Source organism: Zootermopsis nevadensis, unplaced genomic scaffold (assembly GCF_977971745.1).
Source record: "Zootermopsis nevadensis isolate Lab colony 2312 unplaced genomic scaffold, Znev_1.0 Znev_ptg000011l, whole genome shotgun sequence".
In the NCBI taxonomy this organism is placed as follows: Eukaryota; Metazoa; Arthropoda; class Insecta; order Blattodea; family Termopsidae; genus Zootermopsis; species Zootermopsis nevadensis.
Genome location: NW_028259143.1, coordinates 12011780 through 12026429, shown reverse-complemented (window position 1 = coordinate 12026429; position 14650 = coordinate 12011780). Strand labels below are relative to the sequence as shown.

General features: G+C 36.5%; 1 protein-coding gene across 9 annotated transcripts in view; it reads left to right on the top strand.

The window, feature by feature from the left end:
* Nucleotides 1-14650, top strand: part of LOC110834509 (blastoderm-specific gene 25D) — a 69811-nt gene that overhangs the window by 23948 nt on the left and 31213 nt on the right. For all 9 annotated transcript variants that reach the window (XR_002544618.2, XR_002544620.2, XR_015534764.1 and 6 more), the window contains exons 10-14: nucleotides 209-325; nucleotides 2377-2540; nucleotides 3527-3744; nucleotides 9901-9977; nucleotides 11803-11952. Coding sequence is in view for 3 of the 9 variants with exons in the window: in XM_022073742.2 (XP_021929434.1) it covers nucleotides 209-325; nucleotides 2377-2540; nucleotides 3527-3744; nucleotides 9901-9977; nucleotides 11803-11952 (726 nt within the window). In the remaining 6 variants the exon portion in view is untranslated. The remainder of the gene's footprint in view (nucleotides 1-208; nucleotides 326-2376; nucleotides 2541-3526; nucleotides 3745-9900; nucleotides 9978-11802; nucleotides 11953-14650) is intronic.

Sequence of the window (14650 nt, the reverse complement as noted above, 5' to 3'; positions counted from 1 at the left end):
TGTCTATCTTCAGGGCTGAAGACCATTGTGTATGCTAACAGAAACATATTAATGAGCTATGTGTTGTAGTTTTAAATTGACCCTTTGAGATTTGCACTTCACTTCATGGACATTAGTATGTATTTTTCTTATCAATTTCTTGTTTTGTAGAGTATATTGACATAGTAATATTTGTGTTTAAAGTATTTATTCTTGTAATATTTTTCAGGACAATGAGGTTTTGGACAAGGAAAACCATAACTTGACAGAGCAGTTATTAAAGTCAGAAGAAACAAGGGTACAAGTCCAAAAGGAATTAGAATCTTTGGCTGGACTTCAGCAACGTGTGTGTATCTTTTCAGTGCCTTTACTATCTTTAGAAATTTTGTTATTTTTATCAAAGATAAAGTCATACTAAATGCTTTGTTTTGTGTTGAAAGATTCAAAGAAACACTGATTCACATTTTGGACCTGTTTTATTTATAAATGTAATTATGTGTAGTAGAATATTTTGCACTTTGTAGCATGTATATACTGTCAGATGAAACAGAACTTCACTGATCTCAGCAATGGCCTATGTTTAGGCTGGAAACAATAATGCTTACCTTTGGGTTTATATGTTTGGCAAGGATATCCAGGTTATTTGTAGCAAAACAGTAATCATGAATGCAGCACTTCATAAACCAAGACTGCTGTAGCAGGAAATGTGAAATCAATCAACCATTCATTCAATCACTTATTTGTTCTGGTTACATATATTTAAAGGGGGGTATGGAAGTGGCTTTTTTTTTGTTTTGCCCACAGTAGAATGTACTGAATATATTGATTCATAATTACAGATTTTCCTTTGCTGTCAAAGAAAAGCTGCCAACAATCATGCCAGTACCTGATTGCCATTTATGAGTGCATCTGCGTTGCAAATTTCACATTTTTATTATACAAATAACATTGAGGCCGATCTGACCAATCACGGTGTAATTCTGTGTATTATGTCACAGTGTTCTTAAAGCTAAATTTTGCTGAGCATGTGATCAGAGCCACATACTGTAACCATGCCTATCCAGAACTCAGACTGAATAACCAACCTAATGTAGTGAAAAACTAAAACCGTAATAAACTTACTAACCTAATCTGGGAAAAAGTAAACAGATTATTAGTTTGCATCTTAATTTTTCTTTGTCCTTCAAAGACCACAAAGAACTATGAAACATTACCATCCAAGTAAATTATTTTAGGTTTGTGCTTTAATTAGGGTATTTGATTTTCATTAGGTTATGTTGACACTCATTAACAGAGAGAGAGAGAGTGGTAGATTGTGGGAGGTGTATGATGAGTACTGCCAATATGTTGCTTGTGCAGTGTCTGGTTAAATGTGATTGGTCAGGTGGGCCCTATCATGATTTATATTATGGAGATATGAAATTTATGTTTGAGTCAGTTTCATTACAAAATACCACTGCAAAAGTAAATGGTCACTGTGCCTGCCTAATATTCAGACATATCATATCACATCACATAATCTTTTTTTTTACATTTTTTTCACTACTTGTGTTTTATTTATTTCAAAGTGTGTTACACTTGAATTTTCCAATTCAAAAATAACAGTGCATGTTTTTCATGCATGCATGTTATACATGAGTAAATACAGTAATATTCTAAGTACTAAAATGTTTTAAACTTGTGGATGTTGACACACTTCTCATATGCTGAAATTGCTGCAAATTACATTTTAAATTCATTTCACAGCTTAAGCAGTATTTGTCTTAGTGGTAAGTTCAACCTATATTGTACAGAAATGGGATTTACACCTCTATACTATGGAGCTGCTCCCTCATTGGTTAACAGTTTGGCAGTATTATAGGGTGATGCATTGCCACCTAGACTGCAATGTAATCCATGATGGAAGGCTGATAACTACAAATTGTCCCATGTGTTGTTAAATTAAATGTCTTGTTAACATTTTTGCATAAAGTGCATGAAACGAATGCATATAGGGCTGGTCTGGTCTCTCTTTCTGCATTGTTCAACTGCTGGAAGATATATATGTTGTGGCTGTTATACCATTTGAGTGTACTCTAAAATGATACTTGCCCACTATATGGGGCAGAGCCCCTTTGGTGGATGAAACCCTAAGAGTGATGGTGGTCAGACACCCCAGGGGTCTCCATGTGGTATGAGGTGGGATGACCCAGTAATATATGAACTGATTAATTTGTATGTAGTAATGGCAATGGATTGATAGTCTCCCGAATTGCCAAAGCTTTTTGCACCTGCCTATAGTAATATGCAATTATCATTTTTTAATGAAGCATACAGTAAATAATATTTAGTGAATGCTCAGTGATTGAAGTTGATTGGTATTTTATCATTATTTGAAATGTATTTTTGCATTCTCAGCTAGGTGAAATGGAAGGCTGTGATGAAAAAGAACAGGTCCTGCCATTGGTTGAGAAAGTTAATGAACTTCAAGCTGAAAACACAGGACTTCGAGATCGTAATGATGAGTTAACAATGGAAGTTGAAGCCCTTACAGCTAAACTGGCTGCATTGAAGACAAAAAAGTATGTTCATAATGTTCACTGTTCTCTTAAGAATAAACGTTCATGAGTATGCCATTTAAAATTAACTGAAGTGTTTCTGTATTTTACCATAATTCTCACACTTTATGGTACAAAGGTGTTTCGAAAAGCACTCTTATGTGAAGGATTGTATTCATACATAGATGCATGTAATGACACACAAGAAGACACTGGTATACTTTGCTTTTTTACATAGTTCCAACAGATTTTTAAGCATTTGTCCCACTGTGACACCAAGGCATCTATCCTGGCATGGAATAAGGTGTCAAGTGTCTAGCCAGGAAATGACAGTGTGCTGCAAATCGTTGTCAGTTGCCAGTTGTTTACATCTGGGTTCTGCCTCAGGGGTCTGAGAATGGACATCACTTGGATGAATGTGTGGTGGGTGGTCCAGAACTTCCTACTAATTTGATGTGTAGTGTTGTGTAACCTTTCTTTTTGAAACACCCTTGTATTACCAGGTCTGTACATTGTGTGTGTTTTTTCTTTCCCCACCTTGCCAACCTATTGAACCTCAATGTAATGGTACTGTGTGAAGAGTACAAATTATGAGGCTGTTTATTATGTAATTTTCTCCAACCCTTGTTACTTCATCCCTTTTATATGCAATTCTTCTTCTCAGTACTTTGAAGATGACTGCCTTCAGGGATGTTGTGCCATATTTTCTGTTACAAATTACTTGCCTTAGGTGCTTGCTGCTTCTGAAACCCCACCTTCTTAGCCCTTATTTTTTTAAACTTTCTCAGTTTCCACTTGTCTGTCAAAATGAGGGGTCTAGTTCTGCACACATAAAGAATGCATTACGATTGTGAAGTATATATTTCAGTATTTACTTTTTTCAGATTAAAATTATATCAGTTGTTCTAAACTGAAGGATAGTATGGATTTGTACTTAAGGTTATAGTTAAATGTATACAATTCCACTTTATGTCTTCTATGTTCTATTTCTGTCTTTCACTTGAACATAGGTCTCTTGTGATTCAACCAAGTTGTGAGGCTGTGGACGGAGTGATTTCGGTAGAAGGAACTCGAATTCTATCTGGAGGATCTGCAACTAAGAGGCGGGGTAATTTAGCTACTGAGGGCAACTCTGACGAGGAGAGCCCTCGACTGGAAAAAATGCGCCGTTGCTGTGATAGTAGTGGAGATAACAAGGATGCATCAGTTGAGGCTGTTAATATGGAAGGTAAAGCTGTAGAATTTAACTTTAATTCACAGGAATAGCGTATTTAAATACCCATACTGTGGGGTTCATGGCCAGATTTTAACTTGGGATTTAACTAGTAATGGTATTAGTACTGAGCATCAAGATGAATCTTTGGTTAGTTTGTGTGTCGATTTGGTCTTTGTCTTGGGCTGGATTGAGGTTGAGACAACCTTGCACTCATTTCCAACAAATTTTGAATGAAAATCAGATGAAGTGTGTGGGTGTTGACTTTTGTCTTAAATAGTGACAGGTTTATGAATTCTCTTGCGTTCATGAAATAAGTTGTCTTCTACTGATGATTTATGCATTTTTGCCAATGTGCACTCATTTCACTTGCCTTTCAAAATAATTGTTTGCAGGACATCTGTAACCCTAGCATGTATTTAAACAATTTACATTTTAGTGTCATATTATTAGGGTTCCCAGGCATTCCTTCATGATTCTATCTGACAGTTCCACAACCTTTGATTGCTCTTGTGTGCTAGACTTAAAATCCACAGAGGGGAAAATTTGCTCATATGAAGTTGGTGAACTCCTTCCACTCTCTTAGTGAGATTTTTCACTGTTTTGTATGTCTCTTGTCATCAACTGTGTGCCTGTCCTCTGTCAAGTATGTGCTAATATCATAAGTGTAGCCAATTACCTCACAAAGTTTGTAAATATTTGTTCTAAAGTGTTTGTTTCATGGGAGTGTATTTGCTTGAAAATAACTGTCCCTTTGAACAGTACAGTGACTTTTTCTTCAGTTAAATATGTAGATGGATTGTAAAATTTACCATAGGTGTCATTGAGTACATCAAAGAAAGATCTTATTTTCCAAAGACTCTCATATTTGTTGTAGTATTGTCTAGTTAGTTCCTGTTGCTGCAGAAATCTCAGTATATGAAAAAATTGATTGCATTTCATCATGTTACTATAAAATGTTGAATAGAAGTGATGAACATTGTGGTCTTACCAAATGTTATCTTGGCTTCCAGTCACATTATTGTTACCACATGTTGTTGTTGTCATCAAGTTCACTTTCACTGTTCAGTGAGACTGCTTCATTACTGTCAGTCTCCAAAATTATCTCCTGTACAGTTTCTATTATTTTTCTCAAAATTCACCCCGTACAATAAGAGGAAAATTATTTTCTGTTGAGAGAAGTATGTTTTCCCACTAAATCCCTCTATGTAACTAGAATTTATATGTTAGTTTCTGCATTCAAATCTTCTATCAGTGCAACACACCCACAACATCTTCTGTAATCCCCTTCCCCAAATACCCACCCACCACCTCATCATCTTACAACAGCAAACTGCAAACACATGAGTGAAGTGCTATTTATTGTGGAAATTTGTTAATATACCTTCTGGCCTATGTCAAATGCCACTTAAAGGAGGACCTTAAATGTGTGACAGTGTCATGAACATGTGACTAGATGTTGACAATTTTTTGATAAAAAATACCTTCACAGCTGCAAAACAATGAAATACCATACAGAGAAATGAAGACAATTTTTTGATAAAAAATACCTTCACAGCTGCAAAACAATGAAATACCATACAGAGAAATGAAGAAATTAGTTTTAAAACTCCTATGAAATTACTCTAAATGAAAGGCTCTAGGGCAACCCAATTTTAGATGCACTTGACGTTGCATTGCTTGGATGATAAAGGTTAAACCACAATAGGCATAATAATTTGATGTACCATCATTTCTGTAATTATTCTGTAGAAGGCAGGCACTGCCATCTTTGTTGTGTCCAATATCTGCACTTCTATAACCCCAATTTAAGACTAAGCTATTAAGCTATGGATAACTAACTCTCCCAATGGAGGAGAATCCTCCTTAAGAAGCCGATAGTCATTCATCTAATGTGATTATTCATCTTTTGTGAAACATGGAATTTCATTACCATGTTTACAGGACCCTACTACCAGTCCCTGTCCTTAACTACATGAATCCAGTTGATATCCTCCCATTCTGTTTCCTTAAGGCACATTTTAACCCTTCAGCGTGGAGTGCCGAACATCGCTCGTCATGACGTAGTCATCCCATGGCGTGGAGTGCCGAGCACTGCTCGCATAATGCGCGCTAAGACTTCTCCTTCTTCGTAGCGACTGACCTTGTATTTTATGTATTCTGGATCCAGTAGCCATGTAGAGAAAACAACTGGCTATCGATTGATATATAACATGACTCTGACAGATCGATTTTACCAGTGTTTTTCGACTTTGAAATATAGATCGATTTTTGAACTCAACTGCATTCAGCCTCTGCTTTGTGGCTCTCTCTAGGGAAGACAAATGGAGTAATATAGTTAAGGTTACGACGGCTGTGTAGGACACATTCCAAGCTTTCTAACGGTATATGATGTCAACGACCTTAGTCAATGCATTCTCTGTTCTCCCCTTGGTATGATCAGAATTCTATAGTACATATCTGCCGTCAGTCAGCCGTGATTATGGCTTCGAGTAGCAGGCGTTTTTTGTCTCCTCAAGACATTGCTAGAAGTGTAGACGAACCTCTAACTGATTCCGAAAGTAGCGTGTTCGATTCAGATGATGAATCAAGTGTAATCGATGATTTACCTGTGCGTGAATGACAGTGTTTTGGTGTCCTGATTGTGAGGCTGGTCTCTGTGTTGATGGCTGTTTCAAGATATTCCACACAAAACTCAACTTTTAAGGTAAATTTTTTACCGTTCTATAAAGCATAGTGTGTTGTGAACATTTTGTTCAAAGTTTCACTAAAATTCATCAATTAATAGGGAAGTTGTGCCCATATAAGTAAAATGATGCACTTTCAGCTCAAAATTAAATTCCCAAGCAGAAACTCCTCCCACAGCACGGTATAGACTTGGGATTTAAATGCTCCCACGCTGAAGGGTTAATATTCTTCCATCTATGCTTAGATCTGCTAGGTGGTTTCTTCTGTTAAGGTTTTTAAACTAAACTTTTTGTGTGCGTTTTTCATCTTCTCCATGTTTGCTGCATTTCCTGCTGATCTCATTCTGTTTGATTTTTCACTCCAAGAGTACAAATTATAGAGTTTCTCAATAAGCAGTTTTCTCTATCCTTCTGTCACTTTATCTCTCTTAGGTGAAACATTCTCATAAGGATCCTGTTGTTGAACATCATAACCTGATCTGTGCTTTGTCCTTAATGTAAATTACCAGGTATCTCACTCAGACAAAACAGCAAGGAGCTTTATATAATTTAATCTTTAATATTTATAGCTGTATATATCAAGAGGAAGCAATTGAGTGTGCATATTTGAATTTTTTAGCCCACTTGTCTTTTATAAAGAACTTGTGAGTTAAAGTCATATACCCATTCATGTATTTTTCGCCAATCTACTGACTTTTGAATTACATGATGGTTTTTATGAAATGTTGAATATTATGCCACTTTTGAGGTGAGAGAAACATTAGTTACACTTAATCTAAAGTGAGGTGGGGTAGTATATCACTGAAAATTGTAAAACTTCAGTTTAGGTTAGTTTGTAAGGTTTTCACAAGAAACTGCTTATGCATGGATTGGAGGAGGTGACTAACAGACAGTGATACACTGCTACTTGGTGAGATTTGAGGTTCTTATTATGCCACATATGAAGATGGCCGCCTTCTGGGTTCTAGCACCATTTAGTCCAGTAGACGTTTACTGATATTTCAGAGGTGTTTGTTGCCTCCGTCATCATCCTGATGGTGGAGTACGCAGTATAACTACTCAGAAGACAGCCATCTTAATGCTGCTACGTGTTCAGAAAATATCAGAGTCAAAAAGTCTTATGATTAAATATTTATGCCAGTTTTTCTGAGTCAGTTTTTTATAAAATGAATGCATCATGGGTATTTCCATGGTAGTTGGGTTATTTGGTGATTAGTTACTATAATGATTTTATGATGCTGCACTCTTATAAATGTACCAGCATGGTGTGTGCTTGAAGGTCTTTTTATTTTAATTGTGAAAGATAAACAGTATAAATGTTACAATTTCCTGGACCTTCTACCATATATGGATGCTTTCACTTCAACTGTTCAAGGGATCTGCTCTGGTCATTTCTCAGTCACTGGTTGATTTGATGTCTCTGGCTGTTATCAGTCATAACCACCTTGAAAATGGCAACTGCAATGTTTACCAAAATGTTGGATAACACCAAGCTTTTGACATGTCTTGCCCAGAAGGCGAATTTATACATTTTACTCCAGCCACAGAAACCTATGAACAAGAATTATCTTTGTTGTGGTAACATCTAGAATTTACTTTGGTATAGCAACTCCGGGATAGCTCAGTCAGTATAGTGACTAGCTACGGGCTGGACGACCGGGGTTCGATCCCCGATGGGGGCAGGATTTTTCCTCTAGCCTCTGCGTCCAGACCGGCTCTGGGGCCCACCCAGCCTCCTCTACAATGGGTACCGGGGTCCTTTCCCGGGGGTAAAGCCGGCCGGGGCGTGATGCTGACCACTCACCCCCATCTAGTGCCGAGGTCAAGGAAGAGAGGAGCTATACCTCCTCTCACCCCAAATGCCTACATGGCGTATAGTGGGACAAACTATAGCAACTGAATATTTTGTTTGCCATGACAGTGTCAGACCAATCCATTGGTCTTTGTAATGGTGACTTATTGTCTTCTTCAAGGTATAAACTGAATTTTCTGTTTGCTGTAGTTTCAAACTGAGATCTGTTCTCTTGAAGGTTTGTGCTCATCTGCCCCACATGTTTCTTAGAGCATCAAAAGTGTAATTTGCAGAATGAAAATCTAGATGTAATAACAGCAAAGCTGATGGAACTGTTGCACTGTGTTTACATTTTTCAACTTCATATATTAGTGGTAATAGTTGGATCAAACTCAGGCCAATTATGAAAGTCATAGTTTAGATTATAGTTTCTGTTTACTTTGTGTATGGAGTGGGGCTGGCTGGGACCTTAACCCTCCTTTCATTGCTGTCTATTATGGTTTTTACCTGGGAACAGTTGGAACGAAGATATCCGTCTTCTGGGTTGTTGCACTGTGTAGTCTGGTCGATGTTAACCAACGTTTCAGAGGTCATACTGCCTCCGTCATCAGGGCGATGAAGTAGGCAGTATGACCTCTGAAACGTTGGTTAACATCGACCAGACTACACAGCGCAACAACCCAGAAGACGGATATCTTCATACTCACCGCTGTGAGAACCTCAAGTCTTACAACAGTTGGAACCTTTTGAATACTAGGCTAGTATCTTACCACTAGGTTAACCATTTTAAAGTGGCAGTGGTTGGGTTTGGGTCAGGTATGTGTTCATTGTTATGCTAGTATGTTTACCACTGGCCCCAGGACCTTTTGAACACTAGACCAGTACAGTAACAAGGAACTGCAAGTGTTACTTTTTTATTAGGCACAATTTGCATTCTTGCCGTGGTTGGAGAGTTCTTGCATGGGGAGTCTCCAGTCAGGGAATTCCTAAACCATTCAGAAAGGTCATGTAAAATTCTGGTAAACATGCCACAATTGTTATGCTGTGAATAAATGTTATAATTTAAAATAAGAAACTTCTGAGACATCCATTGTCTTAATATAATTAAAACATGATATTTTGGAGTCTTGAGTCTGTCTGTGCCCTCAGGTAAAATCAGCTCTATTTTAACCCATCTCCAGACCTGAGATAGGGACTAATTGTATTGTTTGGGCCCAACACAGTAGGTCATGCCTGAGGATGGAGACACTCTGGTCTACATAATGTCATATTTTTATTATATTAAGATGATGGATAATGTGCAGGAAGTCTGTTATTTTAATACTACACAATTGCCACAAACCTTCAGATTTAATTTTATAATTTTTTATGTATTAGTTTCTTTATTTAAATTACTGTGCTTCTGTTGGGTGAGTGGGGTTTAAATCTCATCCTCTCTAATGGTTAGCAGGCCTGTAGCCAGAACATGTACCTGACCAATCACATCCATCTAATGCCTAGGCTAAATATGCATGTAGGAATACTGTGATGCATCTAGCGTGTTTATGCATTTGTGCTTAAGCATGACGACAGCTTATCCATTTAAAGGTCTGAGTATCTTAAATTGAAAGAATGCTCCATTCCAGTGGTGATTACAATTGATGCATCTTTTTTCATGTTGCTGTATAATGTTTTTAAATTACTTTGTTATAGGTCTTCAAATCCATCATAGTGAAAGTGGAGTGGAAGCTGATTTAGGCATTGATGACTATACAGACTCTGGTTTTGGGGTAAGGAGCAGATACAGTTACTTTCGTATGTTTAAATTGGTATTCCACACCCCCATACAGTAAAATTTCAGTATAGTGAACTAATGTGGACTGACAAATTATACTCTATTCCAAATAATTAAATTTCTGTATAATGAAGGACAGTAAAAGAAGTTAATGATAGTATTTAGAGTTTGAATTACTAATTAACAAACTATTTGGAGCATAGTTCTTTAGAAACCAATGAATAGTAATAATACCCGAAGGTTTATTACTGAGTTCACAGTACCCTGCCTCTGTTACCTGCCCTGAGCTCTGTGAATCCATTTCACAGCTTCAGACACTGTTTCCCGAATATGCTTTCTATATTTTCTTCCCATATGTGCCTAGGTCTTCTAAGTGGTTTCCTCACATAAGGTTTTCCATCCAAAATGTTGTGTGGATTTATTTCCTCCATTGATGCTACATGCTCCACCCATCTCACCCTCCTTGATTTGATGACACTAGTGACAAGTAAGTTTATGGAGCTCTCCATGATGCATGTTTCTCCACCCTCCATTACTTCATCTCTCTTAGGTTAAAATATTCGCCTCAGCACCCTGTCTGTGTTCTTCCCTTAACATGAAGGACTGATTGTCATAAGGGTTTCCTTGTTTCAGACTGTTGTGATAACGAAGTGCATCAGGCCTTTAGGATTTTGCTATAGGTTTCATTTGAAACATTTTAATTGCCTTAACTTATTTAATTGTTATATCAATTTCAGTGAGAATGTTTTATAATACATGCCCTCTAAATTAATCATATACTTTCTGTAGTCTGTAAATGGCTGGTGTACTGTCCCATTGTAATCCAATTTTTTTTCTCCAGCATGTGATAAATACAGAATATATTATCAGTAGTTAGTTGATTGATTATGCCAAAATACAGACTGATGACTCCGAATAATTTAATCTACATAAAGAGTTTACCTTGGCAGAAGAATGTTGGGTGCAATTTTGTATGTAGTTCATAACAGTGATATATCTTCTAAAAGTTCGTGATGATGGTGAGTCATTTGAATAAAAATTTCATTGGATATTTTCCATCGTTTGGAGATAGGGTTTAGTTCTATCTATTGGGCCCAACAGAGTAGGTACCTGAAGACGGAGATAGAGCCCCATCTCCGAAATGTCATTTTGTATTTTATTATATCTTAGACGATGGAAAATATTCAAGGACATTTTTATTCAAGTGATATCTCTTGATTTTATCACTCTGTATAAATAGGTGAAATAACAGATTTTGTTCTTTACTGTGGCAGTTATTCCTTATTCCAAATAGAACTAATAAATTTTTGGATAATAAAATGTGTTGTTTTACCTCCTGCTTTTATCATTTATGCCAGAATTCAATCAATATTTGAAGATTTATGTTTTAACTTTTCAATAGTGTTTTGGCTTCAGAAGAGCAAGGCTCATGCATTAATGGCTCAGCTTTTTGTATATCAGTCTGCGTAAAATTATTAACCTCATCAATAGCTGGTAAAGTAATTCTTTGACCAAGCAGATAATTCTTAAGTTAGCTTAAGTTAGTTGAAGAATGGGAAGTGTTCTTAAATTAGTTTGTCTCTCTGTGCATGTGGCTAATATTTTTGTCCTTACTGTTTGTTTGAAGCTTATTGTTTCATGTCTTTCAGATATTCCTTTTTTCTTGTCATAAGTTTCTACTGGCATTTTGTCTTACATTTTTCATGTTGTCTGTGTGTTGTCTCGGGAATTAGACATGTGCATTGATAGATATAGCTCTGAATTATACACCCATAATAAGGTACCATATGTTATCTGTACAAGTTATGTTTATTTTCTAGGGAGAAGGACAAGTAAGAGACCATCATTGCAGTGAGTGGGACAGCAGAGAAATGTTGCCATTAGCCTTGGAGTCAGGATTGATATCAGACTTGAAGGCCCATATTGAAAATTTAGAGCAAGAACTGAAACTGAAAAGTGAGAAACTTGTGGTGAGTTGATTTACTTGTAAAAGTGACACAACTGTATTGCATATACTCATGATTTCATTCAAGTATTATTTTTGATATTGTGTTAGTTTGCATGTTAATGTAGATGTGTGTGTGTATGTGTGATTGTAAGGAGGGAAGTGGGATAAATATTGTACTCCTATTTAAATGTTACAGATAAAAACAAAGTTCTGTTAACACATTTTTTTTGCACACATTTTTCATATTCTTTTCCTTTGTAAAATAAATGTTTGTGCATTTATTTACAAGATTTGTTTTGTTTCAACCTTTTTAGGATTAAAAATTTTTCATATCCTTTCCCTTAATAATAGTTGGGTAAGATATGTTTGTCACAGTGAAAACTGGATGATGTTATAATATGACTGTGCATGCATTTTGCTGTCACGTCATGTTTTTGTACATTTTTGTACAACTGTCATTGGGTGAAATGGTTTCATTGACCATATAAACATATGTCAGAATCTTACCAACTCTTACATTTTTAATTTGAATGAATTCAGATTATGGAGGAAAGGATATGTTGAGATCTCAGTATCTACAATTAACCAATGTGATAAGTATCTGCATCCATATGGATCTAAGGATGTGCAGACTACACATGCATGCACTGGCACATGAAGCACATTTTGATTTCTGTTATGCACGTGAATTTATGTTGACATTATTATTATTGTTTTTCTTTTTGTTTGATAAAATGAATTGCACATGACTTATCCATCATACATATTGCATTGTGTGATATGTATGTGTGGGTGAATGCATGCATGCTTGCGCGCGTGCTTCTGTGTGTGTGTTTATGTATTTGTTGGCACACTGGTGGCAGTTACATTTCTTTTATGCAAATACTGTTAAATTATTAAAAGCATATGTGTGATAATTCAAGAAAACCTCTGGAATACAGAATGGCACTTTGCCCCACATATTATTTGGGGCTGGAGGCGGAGCTGGGTTAGTATACTTTTACTATTGTTTATTTTTTTGGTAATTCTTTTAGATAGTATTGTTACCTGAAGTCATAGACGACTTAAGGTGACATTCTGTTTTGCATCAGTTATAATACAGAAGCAGATAAGACAGGATTAAGATCACTGTGTCTCATTCATATCTTTGTTGGCCACTATTGCTTCTTCACTTTATGTTATCAGCTTATATAATTTGTTTATGATTTTTAAATAACTTATGATACATGTAAAACATACAATTTTACACCTTATGAGGTATAAGTTTTGTTGTACAAATAAGAAACTCTGTGAACAGAATCCTTGTGAAGTTAGTTCATTTGATCAGCTCATCAGTAAATTCCGTGTTTTATGGAGCCTGAAGGATCATTACCATGGTAGAAAGGCTCACCAGAGCACCTTGTCCTGAACCAGATGAATTCAGTCTACTTCCTCAAACCTCTTTCATTATCAGTTTTAATATCATCCTATCTAATTAACTCCATTGAACAGAACTCTTGATAATCCGATGGTACACCACCTAGTCAAGAAATTCCTGCCTTGTATGGTACCCAGAGGTGCATATCTATTGGAGGGGTTGGGGTTCTCATGGTGATGAGTATGAAGACGACTGTCTTCTCGGTTGTAGTGCTGTCTAATGTTGTAGAAGTTTACAGTATAATATGTTTCACCCACCTGAGCCATAGGCTTTCTTAATGTCTATGAATAGATGATATTTTATTTCATTGTCTCTAGTATGTAATGAATGCATAATATCTGATCAGTAGTTGATCGAGCACAGAATCAGCATTTAAGATCCACAATTATTTATTCTGTTTTTCCATCAATACCAAAGGACCTCAGTGGTCTCTTCCTTGCAGGTTTTCTCAGTAATGTTTTGCATGCATCTCTCTTCTTCCTTGCCTCACACATCTGATCCTCCTTGGTTTGATGCATCAACTTTAAACAATCTATGATACACATAGATTACATATGTTGATGACTTTATATTCTGAATAGTTCTAATGATGGTGTAACACAATTTGGATTGTTGGGTTTTTGGACCATGTCCATTGTGTGGTGTTATAAAATTACACAACCTGTCGAGGACCGAATCTGTCCTTGTCTTCAGGTGTGGTGAAGGGGAAGGGCATCTACTATGTGGTGTCTGTTTGAAAGAACTAATATCAATCACTGGACAATCCGGGTAAGAACAAGTGTTAAGCACCTGAGATCAGGTTATGTCAACTGGAAATAATTATAAGATAAACAATGGAAACTATTAGAAGGCTTGTGAATGTCAATACTAAGACAAACTTGGAAATGGAAATTAAAAGACATCAAACCAAATCCAAAACCATTCAATCCAGGAACCCTGTGCAAGAGAAATACGAAGTATGACCTCCTCTATCATATCTGTCTACTAGTAGCATCATAAGTGGCCCAAAAATACAGCCTGAAGCAGAGCCACGGAAGTACACAGCAGAGTCTGTCAAGTAACAACTGACCTTCCTTGAGAGTTGGTAATCTCCTGGCTGAAGATGGGGATCCAAATCAGAAATTTCCAAACTAGGTTGGCTGATGGATTTGTTAGACACGCCATATGGGCTGCTTCGTTGTATTTCCTGTATCTGATATTATTCTCAAGTTCCAAAATCTTAGCTTCATCCCAACTTACCCTATGACCCTCCTTATAGACATGATGGGCCATTTTTAATTTTTATAAAAAATCTTCTCTCAGA